At 44.2% G+C, this 11,638-nt stretch overlaps 1 protein-coding gene and 1 pseudogene across 1 annotated transcript; one reads left to right on the top strand and one right to left on the bottom strand.

Moving 5' to 3' along the window:
• The first annotated feature begins 5,551 nt into the window (after positions 1-5,551).
• On the top strand, positions 5,552-6,220 carry LOC147961163 (uncharacterized). The gene is made up of 2 exons (XM_087537202.1): positions 5,552-5,767; positions 5,846-6,220. Exons 1-2 carry the CDS (start codon positions 5,552-5,554, stop codon positions 6,218-6,220), a joined length of 591 nt encoding a protein of 196 aa, XP_087393328.1.
• Positions 6,221-8,757: 2,537 nt separating this feature from the next.
• LOC147961162 (uncharacterized) lies at positions 8,758-11,153 on the bottom strand (annotated as a pseudogene).
• Between the last annotated feature and the right edge of the window lie 485 nt (positions 11,154-11,638).

Genomic DNA, 11,638 nt, shown 5'->3' with positions numbered 1-11,638 from the left:
CTGGGAGCAACTAGTATAGAAAATGAGCCTAGGGTGCAAAAATAGAAAAACAAACCTGAGCCATTAGATGCTGAATCATTGGTACAGATTGAGGTGCAGGGTTCTCAATGTACATTTCAAGAAACCCCCCTACAACTAGTTACATATAAAAGATAACTTTTGGAGTAACCACCTCAAAGCTCTCATATATCAATCATACAATTCTTCATTAATAAGACTACTTTTCAGATCTGTACAGATGCCCTCTCGTCTTAGATTTATAAAAAATCCTCTCGTCTTAGATTTATAAAAAATCTGCACATATGTACTGCGTGAAGCTTCTGTGTACCTAATTTTTTCAGTAACTTGTGTTATCACGAATCATGCAAGAAATTCAAACATGTTGGTCACCAAAAAGTATGTGAGCATCATCAGAAGCATCTTTCAGTACATGAGAATTAATTCATCTTCAAGCAAACATAGATTCCAAACTGCACAATCACAATCATGAGCCAACAGAAGAGACATGAATACATATCAAGTGTTACATTGGATTAGAGGATCATTTGTGGTACATCATGGGCAAGACTGACTATGAACGATGAAAATAAATCACAACTCAACAAGCAGTGCCATTAGAAACTGCATCAACTTTCCTAGAATGGTGTTACAGAACAGAAAAGTTGCATCCTTTTGCCTCCAGTTCTAGTGCTTCTTGCTCATCATGCTTCTTGTGCTGGGAGAGATCAAACCTAACAAATAAAGTTAAGTTAGCACAGGTCCATGCAAGTGTCATATGTTCACACTTGATGAAGTTTTAACATAGGCTCAAGCAAATTACAAGTTTCAAGGACCACGTAAAAGCAAAAATAGCAATGCGAAGAAATGGCAATGAACAAAAAGGCAGATTATTATTCTAATTCAACAGTACAAAACAAAGAATGATGGCATGCATTACATTATGCTTTGCAGTAACTAGTATAACACAACATGACCAATAGTACTAAACACAGGTTGTGAACATTTATAGGACCTTGTAGTTTGAACCATGAAATCTATCGGTTGTTCACATTAGCGCCTACTTGTTCCGCACCTATGATTTGGCATGGACATGATAGATGATAAGGCCGTATATTTTCCTATGAAATATTAATGAAATCATGGAACATGGACAGAAGTGAAATTTTTACGTACATAAAATCCAGAAGTGTGTGTACCTCTTGAAAGAACGATTGTTTCTTTTCCAGTGTACTGGAATCAGTAATGACAAGCATTGGGGAATTAATCTCTTCAAACAAGGTACCATTGCTGAAATCTTGATTTTGAGCACTATTGACCGATTCCATGGCTGCAAAAAATTTTATAGGAAACAACATCACACAAGGGATTAACAAAATGTTAGGTACCTCAACAGATTATTTACTTTCTTAGACGGATTTCTCACCTGATAGTGCTGGTGCATATGTTGTGGCCATTGCAACTATGGGCTCTCCTGATGGCGAAATAGTGCTGCTCCCCTCCATTACTGAATCCTCAGATGAGATATTTTTTCACTTGTCCCGAGATGAGAATTGCAAAGTCAAAAATGAGATCAACTTTTGTAGTTCAGACATTAGGCACAAAGATCACATAAAGGACGCAACCTAGGGCAACAGTCTATGAATTAGAATATTTACTAGGACATTTCTAATTGTTGGCCCTGTATGCATAAATTGTTGACCCTCAATGCCACCATCTTTGGGAATCATAATTCATACTCCCTCCGTTCCAAAATAGATGACTCAACTTTGTTAGTACAAAGTTGAGTCATCTATTTTGGAACGGAGGGAGTATATACTAGGACACTTCTTACTATTCCCTATTTAAATGGATCAATTTCCAGCGGTGAATCATGTATACATGAATCAAAATTTTGATATGCTGACAAATGGACCAATTTCATTTTTTTGCCTAGCAGAATCAATTTATTTTCTTTCTAGCTTTTCAAGCTATTGACTCTGTATAAGAACTACAGGTACTAATATTTTTACTTAATTTTCCTGAAGTTCACGCCGGCGCGATTATCTAACCATCCTCAACCTTCCAACTTGATCCTCCAGAATACTAATCAGCGAATCAAAATGTTCAAAGAGATTACCAAAACACCTAAAACAGTAGCAATGCACCATCAAATCGGAGTTGTTAAACTGCATCATTCACTCGACATGAACAAGAAAACAGAACTAGAGAGATGCAGTACAAATCTACAAGATAATAAAATTGGGATGTAGCACAAATTTACTAACAAACAAAAGTTAGCACGTATTTAAAGGTGAACCACCTCGTCGCACGGGCCGGTTGGGAAGGAGCCGAGGAGACCACCACCGGCTTGCCGCGACGTGAGGGAGGAGGATGCCGGATGCGAGCTAATACTAGAGCATGAGAGAGAGAGAGAGCGCGCGAGAGAGGCGACGAAGGCACCGCCGCCGGAGCTTCAGAAGGGAGGCTGCGACGAGCAGCGGGGCGGAGATTGCCGACGAGCTCCGATCTGGTCCGCCTCAAACCGGGACGCCACCCACACAATGGTAGGGAGCCGTCAAGAGTTGGAACAACATGGAAGAGGGATCTGTGCCGCCTCTACCAGGCGTACTCGCTCAGCTTGGAGGAGAGATCTGGGCTGCCGCCGCGGCCACCGTCGGGGAGATTTTGGTTCGTGCGCTGTAGTATCTAGCTCTCTGCCGAGTGGATTTGGGTTTGAACGACGAGGGGCATGGGGAACTAAATAGCTTGCAGGGAGGGACTTTCTTGCAAATTTTGCGCACACAACGACCCACCCAAATCTGGGCCATCAATTTCCCATCCGATGGTACACATCCATTTTTTCTATTTTTGCACCCTAGGCTCAGATTCTATACTAGTCATGCCCACATGTACTAATCTGAGAGATGAAATTCCACACCAGGTGAGGTGAATCCTTGGCATCCTAATAGGCAGATGCATTATTGCACTCATATTCATTTTATGTGCTCTTTGGTAATTTATACTATCTCCGTCCTGATTTATTGGCCCCCCTTCGTATTTTGGGTCAAACTTTGACCGTAGATTTGACTAACAAAATCTAAGTTATATGTCACAAAACTTGTATTGTTGAATTTATATTCGAAAGAGGTTTACAATGATACTATTTTTATCTTATGGAACTTATTTTTGATAGTAAAATTAAAGGTCAAAATTCGACTCAAAATGCAATAGGGACTAATAAACCCGGACGGAGGTAGTACTATCGATTGCTCCAGTCTGAAATGCCTACAGTTTGAGAGTGGCAATAAAGTACTGAACTATTCTCGATTCAGTTCCAAAAAAAAAACTACACGAACGCATGATTCGCTGTTGAGAACATACGGTGACACATAAAGGATTGAAGTTGTCATGATGGTAATGATGGGTGCGCAAGTGCTGTTAAGGTCATCTAGCTCGGCCTCATTAACAAATCTGCTAGCAGCTAGCCTACTACCTAAGCTAACCTAAGCTATTTCAAGCGAGTTCCATGCTCTACTCCACTAATGATACATACCCAATTAATCTTATCACAATCCTTTTTCATTTTGGTTCATTCGTCCACAACCACAAGGGAAAAGATGGCTCCTTAGAGCATCTACAGCCACAACTTGCTAACTTGAACCTCTAAACGCCAGCGCACTTGCCCGGGCGCGTTCACGGGCATTGACCTTAACATCTCAAATCTCGCTTCACAAAATTAGACACCTTAATTAGCAAGCCTCTAATCCATACAAAAACACGCGACATAAACGTAAATGATGCAACAACATCGCCCAGCTACTAAATTGGGACAAGTCATCGGACTACAAAATTTTACCATGTTCCAATGTAGTAGCCGCGCGAAGTTGTGACGATGGTGGCCCAGGTTCCACGAGAGGTTGTGACAAAGATTTACTCCTATGGAAGACCCGGGTCATGCCGGCCCTACAAGGCGCGCAGATCATATGCCCAGACGGGATGATGGCAACCGAGGTGGAAGACATGACGATGGTGGATAGGTTTCTGGTAGTTAGATCGATGGAAAGAGGATGGCTCTGTATGACTTGTAGATAGAAGTGTTCCTACTTTCCGTAGAGCCATGTGAGGTTTATTTTATCTCTTCAAAACAACCTTGTTGTGGCGTATAAGGGCATGTAAAATGGTGGTTGTCTTAGAAGCTCTATGTAGGATAAATGTTGGGGTGGAGGAGGTAGAAATCATTAAAAAAAGCATGTCTTTTCTTATTTAAAGTATGATCACTTAGCATAATATATCTCATCATATTTTTAGGAATAACTAGTTATTGAAGATAAGAACTAAGAGATGACCATTATAGACATGTTTTTATTGTCATCTCTAAATTACATGTAAGACTTAAGATAAGACTGTCTTATCAACCATTTTACATGCCCGATATGACCGACCGTTTAGATACGACAATCTGTTACAAGAGATAGATACAGGGGGAGGATAGAGATAAAAGTAGTTGAGACTACATTGAGATGTTGCAAATGTTTATATCTAACAATAGTATGTCCGGTCAGGACTCATATGTTGACGCAGTGTTAATCAAGAACACCTTGCCGCGCCGTGTTATAGTCTGTGATTTTCCACAAGATAATGATATGATTAGGTTGGGCTGTATGGTCTGTCTCTGTCATGCTTTGTGTGCGAGAGGGCCCTGGTGATCGAAGTACAGTTCGTTTGTCATGCTAGTATTCTCATTCTGTGATTTTTATTTACCGTGTTCTTTCGTGTGTGAGTTTGACGATTTCTGCACGAAGTGTAAATGGAAATGCAAAATTGAAGGAAGGAGATCCGATCCGATCTGATTCATCGATGCCATTGGCAGCAGAAGAAAATAGAAATTTTGTCGAAAGAGACCCTCTGCCCACTGGAATTAACAAAAGAGGCCCCCTGCGGACGAAATTGACAAAAGAGACCCCCTCACAAGTGGCGGCAGGCGCGGCAGGCGACACGTGTCACCTGCCGCCACGCCATGAGGCGGCTGGCCCCGCCGCCACTGCAGGAGGCGGCCGCGCGTGGCAGAACGGTGGCAGCACAGGCCAGCGTGCCGCGACGGAACGGGCCGCGCCAGGTGGGCCCGGCCGCCACCGGGTGAGGCGGCCGCCGCTGCCGCTGTCGCCACCCGGCCGACAAGGCCTGCTGCGCGTGGGCCCAGCAGGTGGGCCACGCCGCCACCTGCCGTGGCGGCCTGTCCTATGCTGCTGCACGCGCGACAGTGCGCAGACGGCGCTGATTCCGAGGCGCGACAGTGACGGCTGTGACTCCGACGCGCGGGAATATGGACGCTTTTGGTTTTTTCGCCCGGGAACCAATCCTGCCTTTGCTTCTTTTGCCTCAGCGGATGCGATGGCACTGGGAATCCTACGGGAAGCTGTTGTGCCGACACTACAGGGATCGTAAATATCCCCGCTTAATTTTCTCGCCATCATTTATCATCTGAGCTTATAAAAGGAGACACCGAGGCTCTCGTCCAGCCATCCTCGAAATCAGCAGTGCGCAAAGTGTGTAACACATTTTTTCAGTCGGTATGAGTTTGCCTTGCTCGGATCAAAGCATTAGGCCGAGGAAAATGAAGAATGCAAGTTTGCCTCCGGGGGTGGCAGTCCTGCGGTGTTGGTGTGGCGATCTTTGCAAGGTGAAGGAGGTTACGGATTTTTTAGATTGGTTGGGCATGAAGTTTTTCATGTGCGCCAATTATGAGGAAGATCCACCCATAGCTATTTCAGAGTACGACAAGCCTCCGGTATGCTTTAACCATCACAAATAGATATTGTTGGTATTTTGATAGATTCTTTAATAACATTCTGGTTTTTTGTTGTAGTCTCCTCCGCCTCTGTGCATGTACTATCGTTGGATTGACACGGAGATGCCGGCTTGGGCAGTGACTGAGATTCGTGAAAGAAGTCGCCGTGCGTGGAATAGTTTCTATGCGGAAGAGCGACGCGAGAAGGCGGAAGCTGAGGAGAAAGCAGAGCAAGGGAGAGAGTTAAAAGAATACTATGCGGAGCAACACCGGTTTTTTCAGGATTTAGGAAAGAAAAACAGGGAAGAGGCTCGTCGCATGGAGGAGCAGGAACGACATCGAAAGGAGGCTCGTGAGGCGGAGAGGCAGAGAAAGAAAGAAAGGGCTCGTCAGGCCAAGGCAGCAGAAGAAGGTGGCGATGGAAAAGGAAAATATCCACATTGGACTCAGTAGATTCCTGTGGTAGTATTTTAAATTTCGCAATCATTTGTATCTTTATTTCTGCAGTTTAATGTAGCTTTATTTCAGTAGTTAAATGTAGCTTTATTTAAATTCTACGATGTATCTTATTTTCAGTTGTACTTTGTCGTGTTGTATCTTATTTTCAGTTGTACCTTGTCGTGATGGAAAAAATATATAGTTTTAGAATAAAGTAGTGGCATTTTCTTTCCCTCTACTAATTATCGAACATCGTGCAACAACTATAAAATGAAATTAAGATAGAACATAATGCCTTACAATAAGAGAGTACAAACTAATAATGCAAGTACATCTGAATTAAACGGTACAATGGGTCGCGCACGTGCATAGATGAATCACCCTACTTTACGACGACCACCTGGCCTTTCCTTACGAGCGCACTCGGTCTGGACGACTGCGCCGCACTCGGTCTGGCTGACCTCGCTACCGGCATGTATGCTCCAGTGACAACGTCGTCGCCTCTACCGCATCTGAACTTCTTTGCCATGAATTGTTGCAAAAGTTTCTAGAATGTCTTGCGATATGGGCCCTGGGCCGGCATGCTATCCGTAGCCATCTGCCCTACTTCGTTGACATTTTCAAGCTGAACAATATTTGGATGTTATTTAGTTCAAATGATTATGAAATGATGGACCTAAAAAAGTTACAAGTGATTACCATCTGGTCACGATAGTAAGCTGCATGCAGCTCAACATGTCTCCGCGCCTGCTCCTCTTGTGTGAGATGTGTTGGTATATTAGCTGGCTGACTGGCCAAGCTAGCACGTGTATTCATGCAGTACCACTGCTTGTACGCTTCATCTGTACTTCCATCGTACGGTCTACAAAATTAAATAATTACATAAAACGTTGTGATGAAAGCAAAGCATCTTCACGCATCGTATGATCATCGTAAAAAAATAATGTACATAAAATATACCTAAGTTGATGAACTATATCTGCTAGCGCTTCATTTTCCCACTTGTGTACCCATTCAATGTTCTCTTCCCTCCAATCGTATAAACTCCAACCCCTGCCCATATTGGTTAGCCTGCAAATTATGTAACAAAGTGTGAGTTTAATAAATTAAAAATGACACTAACTATTTAGGGATGTCACATCTTACTTATGTGTTTCCTCGTCGATACGTCTGGGAAAAGGTGGTGGAATTTCTTGATAGAGACTGAACTGTCTCATTACACGCTCTGGGTTGTAAGGCTCAACACACCACAGGAACAATAAGTTGCAGCGAGTCAGCCAGAATGCACTATCGGTCAACATGCCTGGTGTGAAGTGTCGAGCATCAAAGACCATTTTTAGCTGGTCCTGAGTCCACGGGTTCCATGTGACTTCTGCCTCATCAAGTATCTCAAACTGCTGGTGGTACATAGGGTAACAATTTTTCGCAATATCTGGAGACCAACGTTTCCGTGCCTTTGTCCACCTAGTGGCCATAGTTGCGCAAGCACCCTCGCTAAAGTCGTATGGGTATATGGGTTGTACTATACGAGGTCGTCCTACAGGGAGGTATTCCCAGGACCACAACTGTAGAAACTCATAGGCGACACAAAGTAATGGAGCTTTTTGTGCGAAAGAGGTTTTTTGCGTGGCATTACACAAGCCTCTGTATGTATGAGATAGCATGGCAGAACCGAAGCTGTATTTTGGCTGCTCGGGTAAAGGTTCATCTACCATATTCTCTGCAATGTAGATGAGACCAGAGACAACAACGTCCCCATGTGAATTTGGAAATAGATTCCCGAGGAGCCACAACAAATACGCAAACAGATGTCTTTTTCTCGTCTCCTCATTGGCGAAGCTAGAAAAATTAAGAAAGTTATCACGAAGCCAGACGAGTGGGATGCCCCGAGGGTTACCAGAACGTTGTGATTCTGGCATTTCCATCCCAAGACGGGCTGCTATATCTAATGCCCAAGATGGAGACACTCGTGGAGAGACTACCGGCTCACCTCTAATTGGTAGAGCAGTGATCATAGAAACATCTTTTAGTGTAGGTGTAAGCTCCCCAAAACGAAAGTGAAAGGTGTGGGTTTCAGGTCTCCACCGGTCAACAAGGGATGTCAAAAGGGATGGGTCCGAACGTACTTGGTCGTTGCATGATGTGAGCCTAGCAAAACCTTGTAGTCCATAAGCGTCAAGGTGAGCAAGGAATTGATTGTGTATTGGCCATGTTTTCTTTATGGTTCGAAGTCTGAAAGGCCCATAATCATGCTTACTATTTGGTTTCAAAAATAGGTGGCAACGGTGGCCGGCGTCATGGGGCCCCTGCAAAAGCACTGGCACTTCACCCATAACCTGCACACAAACATACAAATATAAATTACGAGGAAGACAGAAATACAAATGCAAATCAAAATTAACTTAAAAAATACAAAGAGATACGATTTACATTAATTATCTGAAGTTAACATCAGGAGTACAATAATACAAAGAGAATCAATTTAAATTTAATATAAGTACACATAACGGGTAGAAATATAAATAGACATGGCGAGTACATATATATCAACATCATGCGTTGTTGTTGGCTCGATATGGGCAGTCTTTGCGTGAATGTCCAGGACACCTGCAAACGCGGCATCGCCTTGGTTCTCCCATCTGGCCATGGTCCATGTCATTGCGATGACGCCTAGACTGACATCGTCCCTTTGCGGTTCTCATCAAGTCGGTGTTCGGAACCCATTTTGGCCCATCTGGCCACAACATTTTGTAGTTCATATCAATGCCCCAAGCCCAGAACTCACCGTTCCAAGTGTTGTACAGATTGTACATGTTGAAGTACGGCGATATGTATTGCTCGACGCTGATTTTTTGAACAGCAGCCGCCCGGAGCACATGACTGCAAGGGTAGCCCTCAAGCTTGGGCTTGTTACAAGTGCACTCATAGGAGGTCGAGCCAAGGGTGACAGCTTGCTTTTTTGATCCTCTGTGGTGACCCTTAACGTACTTGGCTCGCACATTGACCTCCCACTTATTCCTAAGTGCGTCCACTTTCCTACAGCCATGACTTTGGGACTTCTTTGCTTTCTCGTCCAGATGTCTTTGCATCTTCTCGGACCATGGCTTGTTCAATTCAACTTGTGCTTTGGCGACGGTGACCCTGTCTGCAAAGTACGACAGGGTCCGGTTCCAAGTTTCTTCAATTAGGGCTGTGATAGGCAGTGCTCGCACCCCTTTAAGAACACCATTGTACACCTATGACATGTTGCTGGTCATTATTCCATACCGAGCCCCGGTGTCGTGAGCCTGCGCCCACTTCTCCAAATGAGGGCAATTCTCGGTGATCCACTGCCTCAAATTTATGGCCGTCCTACGACCCCTCTGGTCTTCTCTATACGGCAAGGCCGCGCGGTCGATCTCACCATTGATACCTGCCCATATCGCATTCATTTTGGCTTCAGTTTTTTGCATGCACATCCTCTTGAATAACTTGAACCAATCCTTGTTTTTGAATTTGGAGTAAAAGTTTGCTGCCAAATGCCTCATGCACCACCTTCCCTCTAGATCGGGCCAGCCCCACTCTTCTTCCGATGCCTTAATTATTTCAAGAGCGCTTAATAATCCAGTGTTGCGATCAGAAATGATGCAAACACCTTTACGCTCTTTCACGACACCAATCTTCACGCAGCTCAGGAACCACAACCAGCTATCTTTGTTCTCGCTCTCGACCAATGCATATGCAATAGGAAGAAGCTGATTATTTGCATCCGCTGCAATCGCCACCAATAGTGTGCCCTTGTACTTTCCAGTGAGAAAGGTACCATCAACAGATAATACCGGGCGGCAGTGCCTGAAGGCTTGTATAGTCTGGGCGAATGCCCAGAATAAGCGGTCCAGGATTAGCTCATCCGGGTTCATTGGGTTTGGACGTTCTCTCCGCCAAACTTGAGTCCCCCTATTAGCACTTGCTATTTGATGAAGCATTCTAGGGGCATAAGAATATGCCTCCTCATAGGTACCATACAAGTTCTTGAATATATTTTCCTTCGCACGCCTAGCCTTGCTGTAGCTAACAGGGAATCCAATTAGATCCTCTGCATCTTTTTGCAGAGCCCTAACACTAATGTTGAGACTTCCCTGCACAATTGTTTCCATCGTCTGTGCCACAAATTTTGCTGTCACATTGCAGTGATCTGAAAGAGTCCCAGTTTGCTCACAGGTATGCTCCACTATTTTTGTGATATGCCATGACTGACATACCCCAGGCTTCAGTCTAGCGAGAACTCTTCCGCGGCAACCTTTTGCGGTGTGGATGCATATGACCTTCAACTCTTTTTTATCAGACTGCTTCACTCTATGCTGGCGGTGGATGCCGATTGTATAGCTACCCATTGCCTGGTAAGCAGACTTCTTATCTGGGAAAACTTGCCCAACCTCCAGGATTCCCGCTCCTAGGCCAGAAGCAGAGTGAAATTCGTTGGTGATGCTCATATCCTGTAAAAACCCAGGTTGCAGTGCCGCCGCGACCGCCCTCTGAGGAGGAACATCTTCTTCTCCGCTTGACTCCGAAGACGCAGAAGAATGATCATCATCATCTAGCGCCTCCGGCAATCCCTCCACGTGTTCGCTCATGTCAACGGCCGCCGACCAATATCCTGTGTCATACACAGGCTGGCCGCCCGTCGGTTCCGATGGGCCGATGCTAGGGGCTGATGTGATGGCCAACTCGACCTCACCACCCCTGCTACTGCATCCGGCAACATCAGTGACTGAAATGAACTCCACATACACCATCGGCTGACCATACATTGAGTTATTGGGATTGCTTGCAAACCTCATGTACGACCCCCACGACCGATCACCTGTGACAGGCCGCAAACCCCAACGGGCAACTGTCCCATCATTTTCTCCGTCAACGACGAAGGCCTCCATTATCATTTTTTTCCTGCATCACTGGGCCAAACACCGCTCGGATGCACCTTCTAACAGCTGCGTAACCCACGTTGACCATGTCTCTCACCACAACTGTAGTCGACTCGCACAAGGACACATCCACCCCGAATGGACCGTCGCGTAAGACGTTCCCATAGTACACTACTAAATTTTCCATAGTACCTAACCAACATACATGTTTACATTTCAAATAATTAGTAACTGAACATTTAGTAACGATGACAACATTTACATATCTTACGACTAAAATAATAACCGTATTTTCGTTATAATTATTCAGTTTGTTTTTAGAATCATTTGCTTAGACTTTAAGGGGTTGTTTGGTTAACGGGTATTTAAAGATCTATTTTTCTCAAACTTGTCTACGAGCGTAACAAACTTAAACTCTGTTTGCTTTTCTCTAACTACCCCAAAAATATCCTAAAATAGTTCTCGTAACATGCAAAAACATAGCTTCTGGAGAAACGACTATTAGTAAAATATGGTTTTCTACATAATT

Source organism: Triticum urartu, chromosome 7A (assembly GCF_056163025.1).
Source record: "Triticum urartu cultivar PI428250 chromosome 7A, HENAU_Tu73, whole genome shotgun sequence".
NCBI classification, from domain to species: domain Eukaryota; kingdom Viridiplantae; phylum Streptophyta; class Magnoliopsida; order Poales; family Poaceae; genus Triticum; species Triticum urartu.
Note: the sequence above shows the minus strand (reverse complement) of the source record. Positions and strands in the feature narration are given on the sequence as shown.

Excerpts from the sequence above, each read along its gene's own strand:
- LOC147961163 (XM_087537202.1), top strand. The coding sequence starts at position 5,552 with ATGAGTTTGCCTTGCTCGGATCAAAGCATTAGGCCGAGGAAAATGAAG. Across the intron at positions 5,768-5,845 it reads CAGAGTACGACAAGCCTCCG|TCTCCTCCGCCTCTGTGCAT; the intron begins GTATGCTTTAAC and ends TTTTTGTTGTAG.